Source organism: Pteropus vampyrus, unplaced genomic scaffold, assembly GCF_000151845.1.
Source record: "Pteropus vampyrus isolate Shadow unplaced genomic scaffold, Pvam_2.0 Scaffold531, whole genome shotgun sequence".
In the NCBI taxonomy this organism is placed as follows: Eukaryota; Metazoa; Chordata; class Mammalia; order Chiroptera; family Pteropodidae; genus Pteropus; species Pteropus vampyrus.
This window is the reverse complement of record NW_011889312.1, coordinates 759,087-775,307: the sequence shown is the minus strand read 5'-3', so window position 1 is coordinate 775,307 and position 16,221 is coordinate 759,087. Positions and strand designations below refer to the sequence as shown.

At 36.8% G+C, this 16,221-nt stretch overlaps 1 protein-coding gene across 2 annotated transcripts in view; it reads right to left on the bottom strand.

Moving 5' to 3' along the window:
- The window catches only part of ITGA2 (integrin subunit alpha 2), an 80,998-nt gene that overhangs the window by 37,852 nt on the left and 26,925 nt on the right, over positions 1-16,221 (bottom strand). For both annotated transcript variants that reach the window (XM_023525131.1, XM_011383610.2), the window contains 5 exons: positions 9,948-10,057; positions 7,396-7,487; positions 4,250-4,364; positions 3,945-4,072; positions 1,423-1,571 (listed from right to left, as the gene is read on the bottom strand). In XM_023525131.1, coding sequence (XP_023380899.1) covers positions 1,423-1,571; positions 3,945-4,072; positions 4,250-4,364; positions 7,396-7,487; positions 9,948-10,014 — 551 coding nt within the window. In that variant the 5' untranslated portion in view covers positions 10,015-10,057. The remainder of the gene's footprint in view (positions 1-1,422; positions 1,572-3,944; positions 4,073-4,249; positions 4,365-7,395; positions 7,488-9,947; positions 10,058-16,221) is intronic.

The following is a 16,221-nucleotide window of genomic DNA, read 5'->3' as shown; positions in this document are numbered from 1 at the left end:
GGCCTTTTTTAAAATCACCCAAGTTCTGTCATAGTCCTTTGAGACATATAGGGAGAGTCACCAGTTAATAGAAACAGCAACTAAAATGTATACCTAGAAAAAAAAAAAAAAGCAGATATGAGGAAATTCAAAAACAGAAATGACAGGATGTGGTGACTGATCACATGTATGATCTACGGAGGTGTACAAAAAATAAAGAAAACCATCAAGTTTTTAGTCTCAATGACTAGGGGAATAGGTGGTAGCATGAATCAAAATGACAAAGTCATGGAGGAGGGAACAGGGAAAAGAATAAAGCCAGTTTAGGATGTACTGAATTTGAAAAGTGAGCCACCACTCCAAATAAAGAGACTCAGTATCAGCGGGATGCCTGTGTGGATTTTAGGAGAGGTCAGAGCTGACAACATAGCAATGGGCTAACCCACATAGGGCTGATGCTGATGCCATGAGAGTGGATACAATGCCAAAGAGAAAAGGGCTGTAATAAAAGAGGGCTCTGTTTAGTGAAGAAAAATTAGAAAAAAGAGCCAGAGAAGAGGCAAAATTATTGACAAAAAGTTGGCAGGGATTCCGGAAGTTTGTGGTGTCATAGCAACGGGGACAAGAATAACAGTGTATGCTCATCATTATCAAATGTTCAGAGAAGCTAAAGAGGATGAAGCTTGAGGCAGGACCACGGCATTGTTGAGTGATTAAGGGGGCCACGTTTACCTAGTGCCAGAGCCGTATGTTTCAAGGAAGTGGAGGAGGAGCATAGGTAATGAAAGGAAGGAATGCACAAGAAGGAGAAAAAGGCACAAAGTAGGCTTAAGGGAAGGTGAGCTTATTATTCTCGTTTATTTTTTAATAATTGGAGAGTGTTTAGCATTTTTGTAAAGTATCTGATTAAAGCAGAGTGAAGGTGAAGGTCAAAAATAAAGTAACCGAGCTAAGAATTAGGACAGTGCTAAATAGTTGTAAAATCCGCACTGCTCCAGATTATAATGAGTATCATAAACCCATTCAATTCAGTTCAGACTTGTAGGTCATTGACATTTAAGATTCTATGGCCCTTCTTAATTTGCATGACATGCTCCATTAGCTCGAGCTCTCTGTGGCCTTGATAAATATTAACAAATAATTACAGATTGTTCCATTTCCATTGTTTTAACCTAAGGCCTTTTAATTTCATTTCATTTATGTAATATAAAATCTTAAAAATCATATATTGCATGAAACTCCCAGAAATTAAATATTTTTAAACTGCATTTCCTACTGCCTTCTAAAAGTGTTAAAAGTTACAGAATGTTTAAACGTTTCTTCTTTATTATTTCTGATTTAAGTGCAAGTACCAGGTATGTTATTTTTCTTTGTCTTTTCTTTTTGTTACTTATAACAACTTCTATTTTATCAAAATATTGGACTATTACCTTAATAACTCACCTTGCATATTCAATTGCTTTGAATGTATTTGTGAGGTCCCCACCGTGTTGGAATGTCTGAGATGTTGCTGCAACCATTTCAGCTTTGCTTTTGAAAGTGTTCAGGTTAAACACAACTCTTGGATTATTGGCGTACTGAATTAACCCCACCTGCAAGAGAGCAGAGTTGTCATTAAGTTATAAATCATTTGTATTTAACCAATATAATAAAAACCAAAAGTGCATTTAGATTTGGGCTGATAGTTTAAGGGAATCATTTCCAACTTTGTTTGTAAGAAGTTATTTTTTTCTTCCAATGGAATGACTTCTTTGTTAGAGCCTGTAAACGTACAGCAACAGTACTGATTGACAAGATGACGTGATACTGTGTATAATTTGGTTCTCAGGTGTTACAATTGTAAATTTTTAAGCATTGCCCTATAATATTTCAATATGAATAAATATTAGAATAAAGTCCATAACAGAAAGATTAAAATGATAAAAATTTTCTAAATTAATAATAGATATAAACATGTAAACAATTATAAGTAGTCACAGATGGAAGATAATATCTCTTCGATTGAGAATAATTATATAATAAACAAAGAATTAGAGTTGAATACAAGAAAAAGCAACAGGCGAATCAATGCTGTCATTTTGGATGTGCTTATTGTGCTGGATTTCCTCTAATCACAGACTTCAGGAGGAAAGATGCTACATGTGTATGTGGGGCAAGAGTTTCCTGCCTTCAATAAAATGCCATTTCAGAAAATCTGATTTGAGGGAGCTGAGAGACAGACCACTTCTGAACAAGATGTTTGGGCACATAACCCTAATCCTTTAGATCAAGGTCAAACACTTCAGTTAATGTCCTTTTTCTCAGCACTGAAATCACCCTCTATGCCTAGGAGTTGGGGCTTCCAGAGTAGGAAGTGGTAATGAGAGATCAGTGGTAAAAGGGTCTCTGAAATAGAGGTCATTATGTAAAGAAGGTGAAAAGGGCAAGGTCTGGATATTTTAGTTTAATCAGCTACTTTTGCTAGGAAGGTAGTTAATTAGCCACTGAGAAGATGGCAAAAATATGATAGTCCTGGGTCCCTCTCTTTAGGATAGGTTGTAAGACTTGAGAGAGAGGAAAGGATCAAAAATAACTCTGAGGATTTCAGAGTCTAATATGAGAGGAAGATGGCTATACCTCCCATGACACAGCCTTAGGGCTAGAATTTCTGTGTGAGAAAGGGGAAGGCTGAAAAGAAGATTTAAAGAAATGTGATACAATAAGACTTACAGAAAGGTCATATTTAGATTGCAATAAAAGAGACTGAGTAAAACCACCTCTAGAGTTGAAGAAGATGCATTTGGGTCGGCAGACAAGAAGAGGAAGCCCATGAATTCCATGCGAGAAACGATTAAATAAAATAAGCCATGTTTGGGTGTAATCCACTTAGAGACAGAAAAAGTAAGCAGATACGTATGAAAACTTCTCTTATGAGAGGCCTTAGCAGTGATGCTCTCCAGAAACCAGAGCTATACCTGTTCTTATTTAACAGAATTTTTTGGTAAAATCCCACAGTGAAACCTCCAAAGTTTTAGCAGGCCTTAATGCCCTCTTGGTATTAAGAAACAATGTCAATGGGGAAAAAAGTGTAAAACTTTTATAATGCTATGTAGGAACTCAGAAAAATAATCTTTAATACGGATAACTACAAAGCACTTAGAGGAAAATGTTCCAACAATTGTTACTAGATATTGAACACTGGAGCATCAGATGCAACTTGAGAACACAGACTGGTAACTCTGTAAACCGGTCCCTATTGACATTGGTTCAATCCACTACTGCAACCACAGTGACACATGAAATGGCAGATCCAATAAGAAAGAAAGAAAAAAACTACAGAACTTTAAAAATAAATACTATGTGTTTTTTTTTTTTTATAGAAGCATGAAGCTTCTGCTCTTGAGTTTGGTTGCTTATCTCATGAAGATAGAAAAGCAAATTAAAGACTCCTTAAAACATAGAGGCTATGAAAAATTGTTGAAAAGACCTGTTCTGTGTGAAAAAAAGGAGCTAGGCTCAAATGTGATAAAAGAATATGAAATAATAAATGGTAGAATTATGCTGTCAACAAACTTATAAAAAGCCCAGAATTCAAGGATAATTGTTTTACCAACAAGGAGTAAACAACAACAAAATTCGTTATTACTCCAAATGGATAGAAATAAAAATATATATTAGATTTTAAAATGTATTGATAAATTCATGAGTTAGAAGAGGAAAAAATAAGCAAATAAAGAAGATCAAAATGCTATATCCCATATTCAATGTCTGTGTCAGAAATAGAACTATAAGCTCAAAGACCAGCATTAGGCAAAGCCAAAGGTAGAATAACTCACTGTAGTACAAGTTTCAATTAAGTTCCAAGATTAACATTAAATACAATTAATATGGGTATTTGACAAATGTACAACTTAAGACCTCAGAACTAACAATATTTTCTCAGAAAGCAAACTGTGGGTTAATGTGTGTATTATTGATGTCCATACCTGTGTCTTTGTGGGGCCTATGTCCAGGCCTTGTACAAATTTTTCCAAAAAATTCTTTACTGCCTCCCAGGGATAGATACTGTTTGATTCATCACATACAACCACAACGTCAATGAGGGAAGGGCAGGCTACATACAAGAAGATAAAAGAAACAGATTTCCATAAGTAAGTCAGACTTTACACCCAAATAAAAATAACACTTAAAGTAAAATAGAGTTGAAGGGCTGGGTGGTACTCATTGATACATGTTTTCATTTCCTTCGATGTAAGACATTGCTCAGACCCTCTGTACATTCTTAACTTACTCTGCACTGCTGGTGAAAAGCTGGCCAAGAGTTGAAAATCAGCGCTGACGTCAGAACAAACACCAGTTGTGTAATATTGACTTCCACACTGCTGCGCCCACAGGGGACCACATGTCTTCAAATAAAAAACAAACAAACAAACAAAAAGAGCGCAATGACAAAACATGGATAATGTTAGCCCTCTACCTTCCCATTTGTAAAACTCGGAAATCAATTTATTCTTTTACAAGATACTAGGAATTGTCAACTCTTGAAACTAACAAGTCAAAAATGTCTTTAGTGCCAGAGCAAACAGAAGTGAAAAAGAAGGCGGCAGACATGCTGTGCCCAATGGCAGCCTCTTGGGAAGAGGGGTACAGGTGTCAGTGCGAGGAGGGGCCCATAGGTCACATGCTAAGCTAGAGAAAAGGGGTGCTTCCTTCCAGAGAACACCCAGAATGCAAAACGAGTGCAAAGTTCATTTTTTGTTCCTCAGTTGGCTAGGTCTCAGGTGCTTCATCTGCAAAATGAGGATAATCATACCCCTATTTTTTTAAGGTGGCTGTGAACATGAAATAGGTCTTAAAACAGTGCTGGCCAAATAGCAAGTGGTATATAATTGCTAGTCAGCATCATTATCGCTGTCATTTTTGAACATTTGTCCTTTCCATTTGCACTATTCAGCAGAAATCATAACCCCACATGCCTCAAGGGCCAGGCAGGAAAACTAGATGAGTGCTCGGGGCCAGGTGTAGACACCAAGGTGAGTGAAGAGCCCATGCCTCGCAAGCAGGGACAGGCCACAGTGGCTCCGGCCCCTTGACTGGTGTGAAACAGGTTTGGTGTTGCCAGATCTCTCAAGTTTTCAAGGAGAATCAGAGAGGACAATTTTGTGTGAAAATTCATGGTTTAAAAAAAAAAAAACACTCTATGTGCTAAATACAAATGAGGTCCATGAACTGCCAGTTTTTAACGTTGCTATAAAGTATTTCTTTGAGGACTTCAGAACTCCTTGTTCCCACTCCCTAAAACCTTCAGTCATCCAGGTTGGCACTTGTCTTCTTGTCCACATCCTTATGTGCTTCAATTCTTAATCTCTACATCAACCCAAACCCAAATCTCTCCTTTTCAGCAGCCCTTGAATGACGAGAGCTCCTGATTAACTCATGGTTAAACCACACAAGAAATATTAGATTAAATAATATTAAAATTGTTAGATGTAAAAGGAAAAAAAAAATGAGAAAAAGAAGTCCAGTCAAGATCTTAAAAAACCATCTACAAGGTTTAACATTATGTTAAGCTGTGGACCATTTATTAAAACTGAACAGAAAAGTGTACTTGCAAAAAGCAATTGGAAGAATAAGAGGAAATTTATTTGACCCAGTTTAATTGTCAATAGTTCAAAGAAGGAAGCAACTGTAGTCATATTTCATGCTCAATGAACAAAGCTAATTTTTCTCCCTATAAAACTGGTTCATTTTGCCAATTAAGGGAAAATCATAATTAATGCCTTTGGTAGTTTACCAAATAACGATTATTGATTCCTATATCCCCACCTCCAAGTTGATTTTTTTTAATCACCTCAAAAAATAATAACTCATGAAGAATTCAAAAAAAAATTTTTTTTATTTTAAAAGCAATGGAAAACAGCATTAAAAGAAGTTGAAATTAGAATATGCCAATTGTTAATGCCAGAACTACATTCCTGCTTTAAGCCCAGAATTTAAAGTTCAGAAAAATGTGATGATTGTCAGTCTTTTCCACATAATTCTTAGGAGTATCTTAAGATTTTAATCTTTTAGGTATGTAAAGAAAGTTTTGGCTTTCTCCTTCTTTTCTTCTCTCACCCACCTCCCACCCTTTCTCTCTGCTTGCTACATTGTTAATCTCTCAAATTCTCCTGCAACTTTATTTTACTCTGCCTGAAGTTACAAGTTAAAAACTTTTGAAGTACATTCTCTACTCCCTATACCTCAATATATTTATCTTTCTGAATTTAAAAACAAATAAGCAAGTAAAAAAAGATAAAAGCAACCCTATTATAAAGATTTTGGAATATCATAAATCATGAAGATTCATTGTAATATCCAATTATGCATTGATAGAATGCATATTATAAGCAAGAGTTGATTTACTTAGCAGTACTGAAGTCTGTCTGAATATTAATATTTATTATTGATAGAAGAATGTTCAAATTGATTACATTTTTAGAAAAATCCAGTAATACAGGCTTTTAGGTAGGTAGTTTACCAAGTAATACAGGCTTTTAGTATGTCAGTGGTATAGCTATAACTAATGGGAAGTTAAAATAAGTTTTCTAAGACTTATTTTAACAGGGCAATACAACTAGGATTCACCCACATGAGCTGGTAGAAATGTAATGTCTAATAAAATTGAATTTTTATTTGCTTTTAAACTTTTTTTTTTGGTGTGCGATGGTTTTCATTTTTTGTATATAGTCAAATCTTTTCGACAATTTCCTATATTATTTCTTCTATTAGCTCTAAGCTCAGAAATTCTTCCCTCTTTCAGAAAATTTCCACTTTCTTCTACTTTTATATATCAACTTCTTCATTCGCTCGAAAGTATATTTGGATATGTAAGTTATTAACCAACTAATTGACCCAGACCACTTGTTAAATAAGGCATTCTACTTCACTGATTTGTGATATCTTTTCACAGCCTTCTAGAAACTAAATGAAAGTAAACACTAACATAAAATAAAATGAGAGACTGAGCCATGCCTTATACAATATCAGATTAGCCACAGGTTAGAAGAAATGATTAAAACAAAAGTACTTTTTGTCTTTGAAACCTACTTTCTGAATTAGCAGTACCTATCTTGAATGTTTCTACAGGAAGGAGAAATGAGACTTGGAATTCTGCTGTTATCTGCAAAGGTTGGTCACACTTTCCAAGGGCAAAGAATTGGTGCCATTTTTGCTCCCCTTTTTCTAAACCTTCTGTAGCAGTGGTTTTGCCAAATAGCTTAAGATACCTACACGTCAAGAGATTGTTAGTCACGTTGGATAGCTATGTAGCATGATTTATCAAAAAGCAGGTACTACCGTTTAAGCCTCAAGATTTGATTTGATAGGAGGGACGGTGAGAGACACTGACTTCTTACTTTTTAAAGAGGAATGAGGACTTGAAAAGTAAACACTCACGAGAAATCCTCTGGTTCCCATGTTCCTTGTGAGAGTCAAGCCAAGGCTCATGTTGGTTTTCATCTCCGTAACATTAGGAATGCTCGTGGAAGCTTTCAAAGGGCGGGGAGGAAACAGTTTAAAAAGTGACTATATTTTCACCATTTATTTAAAGTTGTTTCAAAAAACCCATGCACACTCACGTTTATATGTAGCATTAAATTTAGTGTCATATAGACAAGTGTTCACATTATTCAGTCAAATGTAAGGAAATGAGAGGCCTCGGTGATCAGGGAGCTCACTTAAATGTGTGAGGCTGCAAATATGAAATGTTAGGGGGTAGGGTCTGGAGAGGGCATAACTTATAAGCACTTATATTTTAATTTTCTAAAAAACAATTGCTGGCCAAACAAAACACATCTGAGGACACCATTTAGTGTCCAGTTTGCCATCCTGCTCTTTCCAAGGTCATGGTGACTCTACCTAATGCTTCATTCTGGTTCAGAAAAAAATATTATTCAAGTATTATCAAAGAATGCCATATGGTAGAATCTGCCTTGAAGCAATAGTGAGTGAATCTTAAAAGGAAATCATGAGGCCAATCATGTAGGACATGAGATAAATATCTCCAGCTCCTCTCTCCCACTGAACCAGGGCATCATCCACTGTATCCATTCTTGAGAACATCGCAGTTCTCAAAATGTCATTATTTATTCGTGTCCTTTAATCTCTGCCAAACCAGCGTTGCCACTTTCGCTTATCCCCCATGTCCCAAGTTGACCGTTTGAAAACTTTATCCTTCTTCTCAGGTCTCCAAAACCAAACCAGGTCCCATCAATCTCTGAATAACTTGCCTCCTGCAGAGAAGACAGTCTCACTCTAAGGATAATCTCAGCTTCCCTCATGTTTACCTAAAGGTCATTCTTGGAACTCTTTCCTTTGTGTCTTAGAGAAAGGAATGTTCTTTCTAAGACTCATTTTCCTAGGGACCAGTGAAGTTAATTCTGTCCAATTAACTCTTTTCTTGACTAATAGTCGCTCCCTTTTTATCACCTCTTTCCACAGTCCCTACCAATAGGATCATCTCTTTGTTTTTATTAGAATAACTTCTCCTAACCCTGCTACCCCATTGAACTATTTTCCCAATTCTCCTTCACTAATCAACTTCTGAAAATGGAGATCTACTGTCCCTACTCACCCACTCTTAAATTCTTTGTAATCTATGTTCTCCCTTCAGCACTGTTGGATTTATACTCTAGGCAAGAAAGTTACAAAATATGATGATATGGAGTACAGAAAGAGAATAATAGAACTCCTATGTGTATGATTATTCTTTTAAATTTATTTTTATTTAGAAAGATAACATGTCAGTACATGTATATAATTTTTTAAAAATAAAATATATACATTGGGGTGAGTATTTGAAAGTTAGAGGTGATATGAAATGTTAAGGGTGATATAATAAAACTTTTGAGCACTCATACCTAATGTATATATTTTTATTATTTCTAAAGATTTTACATATGTGTATATATGTGTTATATGTGTATAATATATGTATTATGTATGTATCATATACATACGTATGGAGAGTGTTCAAAATGTTTGGAGAACACTGATCTAATCACCCACAACCACCTTAAATAGATGATGATCTGCACTCCATCTTCATATCCTTCAACCTCTTGCTTTTGACACCACTGATACTTCTTCCACCTCAATGAAAATAGGTTTATTGAGCCCTTAATCTACGCCAGAAATTGTGCTGGAAATCAAATATACAGAAATGTGTAAGAAACACTCATGCCGTTGTTTCTAAGTCTTAATCAGTGTTTCTGAATCTCTTCTTTCTCTTGATTTTCATAACACTGTATGTTCCTAACCCATGCCTTAATTCTTCGGTACTCCATGACCCCTCTGTGCTGGCTTTTTTTGAATGATGATTGTGATCAAATTAAGAAACTTTTACTTGCATCAGGAAATGCTGTGTGGAAATATGACTCATTTAGTTTTCCAGTCTTGTACCTTTAGTCACTTTTTGCATTAATAGAAAGCACCTGAGATGTGGATAATTAAAGCAGCAATTCCAAACAACTGTAGATGATTCCAAATTGTGAATATCTTTTATTAGCATGAAATTATTTAGACATGATCAGAAACACAGAGTGTTTCTTAGCACCTCTAAAATCAGTCCTAGTATATTTCCATACTTAATGGTTTGTTTTGAGGAGGGAGAGAGGTATGGATTCTTAGATTTCTGAAAATAATCAGCAAAACAATCTTAATGGAAACTGGTTCACACAGTCTGGGCAGTAGATGGTCCAGGAGGCAGCACATTTCCCATGCATCTTACTAATTCAACTCTTCAAACTGTGTTGGAAATTTGGGTACAATTGGGCCCCATGCAAATAAAGAGATATAGGCAAAAAACACAACAAACAAACAAACTAACAAAAAAACTGTACTTCTCTAAGACAGACCTATGATTAGTTTTGTTGCTGTTTTTTCAATCACATATGTGACAAATCAGATTTTGTCATTTGTAAAACACCATATTGCTAATTACAACTTACTTTGCAAATTGAGTTTTTCACATGTAGCGGTGGCTAGATCAACAGGACATTTATACACATCTCCCATTCGGTTCTCAGGAAAGCCACTCCAAGGTGAACCAACCAATAACCTAGAAATAGAAATTTTTTCATTAGATATAAAATGTTAGCTATTGTTTTTTAAAGATAAAACAACACAAAACAATAAAAAAAACACATTTAATTTCAATTTTTAATAAGTGAATAGTTCATATTTGTTCAACTATAATTTGATCGCTTTCCTCTTTGCTGATCAAGATCCTGAATGTCTGTCTGCAATACAGCTGTCTTGCCACAGCATCCTGGGAGGTCTCTCTAAAACAGTTCCATCTCATAGAAATATAATGCAAGCCACAAATGTGAGCCACATATATAATTTTAAATTTTATTGTGGCTACATTAATAAAATAAAGAGCAACATGTGAAATTAACTTAAACAATATACTTTATTTAACTCAATATATCCAAACTAGCATGCAATCAATATAAAAATTATTAATGAGCTTTAGACATTATCAAGTCTTTGAAATTCAGTGTGTGTTTTATGATTAGAGCACATATCAATATGAACAAGTAGCATTTCAAGTGCGCAGTAGCCACAGGTGGCAAGTGACTATCGTAGTGGTCAGCATAACTCTTAAGAAGCAAACAATATTAAAACCAAAAGCAAAAACTAACGTTTGTTGAGTGCTTTCTATTCCCTAAGTGCTTTCATATGTTATTTAGAGAGTAGAGGAGTTTCCCAAGTGGGTTGTCCACATAAGGGGGTCCTTGGCAAAACTACATAGCAACTGTACTATGGTACTCTCCTTAGGTACGGCATGTTTACAGCCTGAATACAGGATATAGAAGTCAGAGACTGGTGCTCACATTCTCCCATTGCTTAGCTTCACTTCCTTAGAGCTTCTCCAACTAGAGTTGAGGGTTTCTCTGTAGAACCTCTGACTCAACATTTCTGGCCACAGAGGAGTGGACAGAAGGAGTCTATGTAACAGTCTGATTTTTAGTAACTATAGCAGATTAATTACTGAGCAGCATGTAGTTACTAAGAAAGAATATTTGACTCGACATTTTTTTTTTTTGGTCAAAATTGGGGAGGATTAGATTATTTATCTATGAAATTAATTCTTTCATAAGCCTTCTGTATAAATATTCTATCATTATCAGTTAAACAACATGTGTCCCATGCTAAGTGCCACAGTGGATAAAAAATGTCTAAGGCACACTTCTGTTTACTAAATCTAGTAAAACTGTTTAAAATGCATGACGAGTGAAATAATAATAATACAAATGAATGAAAAGACACGAATAAGTTACCCTCTGGAACAAATATTAAAATAGTCAAAGGATGCAAAATGGATAGTAAAAGGATAAAGGTGGTAGTCAGCATTCTTAGCAGAGGGAACAGCAAGAACAGTCGTGGAAAAATGAAAATATAGATTATTTTGAGAGACAATTAATTATTCAGTAATAAATTTCTTCCCTTATGCATCTTATATAATTATTTTCAAACTAATATTTTATAAAGCATTCTCGAATACTTTAATTAACTTTGAATCAGGTTAAAGCTGAAGATTTTTGTCTTCTTAGAAGCAGATAGTCTAGCACAGTTTACCTATTAAATTATTACCTATAGATGGGATTACAATAACACCAGGCACAGAGGTTAAGGTTTTTGGAAAATATAGAAATCTAAATGTTGGATATTAGTAAGTCCCAATATTTGCCTTAATGGAGGGAGAGAATCAGTAGCAGGATTTGAAATGCGTGTTTGAGCATATCTGATACTTTTCGAATGTATGACAACTCAGAGGAATTTAGAAAATTTTGAAGACTCTGTATTGTGAAAACTGTCAGCTGTTTGGTTTTCTCTGTCTGCATGAGCCCTTGGTTTTCATTCCATGGTAGGACTACACAGTATTACCTCTGATTTTTGTGTGCAGGCCATGTTTTAAAAGATAAGGCTTTTGCTTACTTCTCCAATCTGGCTTTTGCTTACTTCTCCAATCCTATTTTTTTCCCATGGCCTTCCTGAAATTCTATTATTTCAGTCATACTGAACTCAGCTCCTCCAATTAATAAGTCTCTCTTGCTTCTGAACCTTCACACATGCTGTTTCTTGCTGGATGAAGTTCTACTCATTCATTAAGTCTCCCATTAGACACTACTTCCTCCAGGAAGTCCCCTGGCTCTTTTGAATCTGGGCAAGGTGGCTTTCCTGAGTACTTCCATAGCTTCTGACTTCCCCCAGCCCAGTTTTTATCACATTACCCTGAAACTGCCTGCCTATTGACTAAATCTCCCACTAGAGAGGAACTGTCACAAGGGCTAGGAATGGTGCTATAGCATCCGTCGAAGGAGTGAATGAAGAAGCAAATAAGCAGATGAATGAATGATTCTGTTATTATTTAAAAGAACTCTCTTGGTTGAGGAAAAGTTAGGAAGAAAATTTTTAATTATGTTCTTGACGAGAATTTCTTCTTGTCCAAGTTAAAGTCAAAAAACAAAAACAAAAACTCAACCAAGTGGCGAGAGAAGGAGAGGAAAGCATTATATTCTTACTGTTCTGCCAATGTTCCGGATTCAGTTTCCACATATCTACTATGCATCAAACTTATGTTTATTTAAGCAAATGCTGACTGTGGAGTCTTTGTAGGGAGCAAAATAACACCATCTAGTAAGAAACTATTGTTGGAAGTGTGGCTCTGCTCCTTGGCATTCTGAGGATTCCTATTAATTACAGCAAATCTTACAACAGGTGGTACTGTATGTGAGGCTTTCAAAACATTATCTAATTTAATGTGTAAAATAAGTCTGAGGTGATTTTATCTCCATTTTACAGATGGAACCACTGAGACACAGAGAAAAAAAGCCACTTACTCATGTCCACACCCTTAGTGAGAGCCAAGTGTAACTGATTCTGAAGTCCAAGCTCTTCATCCTAAATCTATTCTCCTTTCTCTTAGCTTCAAGAAGGCCTGGCAGAGGGCCCAGACTGGCAAAACTTATGAACAGATGGGCTGGGTTCCAGAATCATCAAGGGGTAGAAACTGGAGACTGAGGGTCAGGCCACACCTACTGTGATGGGGGAGTGATGTGGCTCTGTGGTGTATAGGGTGGTTGCAGATGGGAAGGACAGTCAAGGTCATTCTGTAAAAGCACATTCACACAGTGGGGCTCAGGCTACACTGCTGACGATGCAGGTAAGAACAGGGTAAGTCTAGATAGTACTAATGTGGTCATTTGAGTAACTTCTAGTGTGAACATTTCCCATCCACCCTCACTGCAGCCCAGAGAAACATACTAAAGAACACAAATTAAGTGTTTCTCATCTAAAATGTACCTATTTTTTTTCCCTCAGAGCTTCTAGCAATAAAGCTGCACCACTAGCTACCCATTTTCTTAATGACAAAGCTCAAAAGGCTACTTATGTTTTTATTTACTAAACCTTCCCTGGATACTCTCCCCACCTCCTCCCACCTCACGGAAGAAATCAGGATTGATAACCTGGCAGCTCAGGAATTGTTCCTCATTCAGTTTCTACATAGCTACTATGCATCAAACTTGTATTTATTTAAGCAAAAGCTGACAGTGGAGTTTTTGTAGGGAGCAAAATCTCCACTACCATTGCGAGAGCATGGCCCTCCTTCATTACTCAGACAGGAAGGAGAGAAAAGCAAGCGTCTGCACAGTGTGTGCCACTTAACAAGAAGGATGTAAAAGTACGTGAAATTCTCTCAAAGAATACATATAAATCTCTGCCAGTATTATGCCATATTAAACTCTTAACACAGACAATAGAAAACAATGGAAAACCAGATTATTTTGGTGACTGGTGGAAAACAACAAGAGTGTCCTCATGTATGATACATTTTTAAAATATCACGACCCATAGTACTAAGTAGCCTACAAGTCACACTAGTGATTACAGAGAATGTTTCAAAAACTATCGCCACATCCTTTATTGGCAACGTTTCCTGTAGACTCTCCTCCTCACTTGTACCCAAAGGTCTTGCTCAATGAAATCCTGCTTTCTGGCAACTTATTCTTGTAAGGAAAAGCTGTGACATTACCAGTGGCTACTCCGAGGGAATTGTGATATTCTTAAATTAATCAGACAGGAAGACAAGGGAGGCTGGTGTATTTACTTATAAAACTTTACGTAACCAGCTATAGCAGGAAAAGACATGCCAGGAGAGAACGTTATGAAGGTGGGGAATAGGATAAGTGAGGGCGTAAACCCTGCTGATGAATGGCAAAGCCTTTGAAGTAGTGGATTTCACTTAATCACTAGCAGACAAAAGAGCTGCATGAACGGCCGTGTGTGCTGAGTCTCAAAACAAAACAAAATCCTAAGATATAAACTTCTCTTTTCCTACAGTGAAACTGGGAATTCTTCCAAGACTACTTAAAATAACACTTACTGTTCAATTATCTTGTGGGAAAATAGTGATTATGTAGAGTTCCAAAACACAGCCAATTTGCCCACCTCCACTGAAATTCAAAATTCTTTGTCAAGTTGGTAAACAGTATTTATAGTGGTATAGATAGTTTTAACCCCACAATCCAGGGGCCATTATGAATATCTTCCTTTGGTCTGTGAGTCTTTAACTTCTCCAAGTGTTCCTTTAGTACTAGTGACTTTTCTAGGGCTTATTAACAGAGGTACTTAAAATAGAAGGGAAAACATGTTTTCTTTGATTCAACAAATGTTTATTGAGGTCCTAAGGGGCTGACATTTTGCACAACTCCAGTGGGTACCATTGCCATATGAATGTTGTGCCCTAGCCTTGTGCAGGTTACAACCTGTGAGGCTGTACCTGGTGGCCAGACCTACTATATGCCAGAGTTGATTCAAGGCACTGGGGATATGTGAATGAATAAGTTGGTCAAAAATTTCTGGCCTTGTGGAGCTTACATTTTCATAGGAAAAGATAGACACTAAGTTTAATAAGTTAGTAAAATATATAGGGTGATGGTGATCAGTGCTTTGTGAAAAAACAGACAGGGTTGCGTTGGGAGTATGGGATGGAGGGTATCGTCATTTTTGTTAGAATGGTCAGGGAAGGCCTCACTACGAAGGAGACATTTAAGCAAAGACTTGAAGGATGGTAAAAGAGTAAACATAAGACTGTAATGGTTGAGAAGAGCAGGCTGTGGGAATAGCCAGTACGAAAGCGGCTGGACCGGAGCCCAGGAACGGGAGACTGAGACGAGAGGAGGGCGGACTCGTCATGAGGCCGGATCACATGGAGACTCGAGTGACGTTGTAAGGACTCAGCTTTCCTCCAAGTGCAATGAGAATGCCAGTGGAGGGTACTGAGCAGAATAGTGACATGATCTGACATTGTTTAGAAGGATTGTGAAGGCTGCTCTGTTGAGAATGTCTGCATTGGGGCGAAGGTGAAGCAGGTAAAGCACTCTGGACCGGACGACATTAATTTACGCAAGGGGTGCTGGAGCACTCCTACCGCGAAGGGAGAAGGGGACGCGGTGAGAAGCGTCGTTGTTTTAGGTATATTTTGAAGGTAGGACTAGCAGTGTTTCTTGAGAGGTTAGATTTTGAATAAAAAAAGAAAGAAAGAAAGAAAGAAAGAAATGAGTCATGGATGACCCCAGAGTTCTTGCCTGAGAAGCTAAAAGGAACTGGGTGGCCATCATCAGATAAGGAGATACTATCAGCAGAGCAAGATTTTGAGGTTAGCAGGAGCTCAGGGGTTCAGCAATGGATATGTTAAGTTTGAGATATCTATCAGACATCCAGGTGGACATCTTACTTGGGATTAGAAGCCAATTGTACATAATATCCATACCAATGTGAGCAATTTCAAAGACTATAATATATAAATATAAACATTGTTCCTTATATGGTTTAGATCCAGGCCATTGACAACACAAGGGATCCGGTGAGTTCTATAGGTTTACCTGTTTCCTGCTTGTAACCTAAAAAGACTCTTTGATGGAAAGAATTTATCTGAGAAGACTTTGCATTTCTTGGAAGGAGGAAAACAGGTAAAGAGAGGTCATTTTTAGCTCTTGGTTGGGAAACATTGCTATTATAGATATAATAGTTAGGCTTGGCATATGTTGAAAAGCGATTTTAGTATCTAGGCCTCATGATACTGCTTCACACTTCTTTGGCTATCAGATGGTTTCCTCAGACAGCGAGATGGCTAACCCTGCAAAGTTTAACCCTGCAAAGTTCTCCTGGACATGTCGTCCACCAAACTCATTGTTGCTCACACATCTTAAGCTT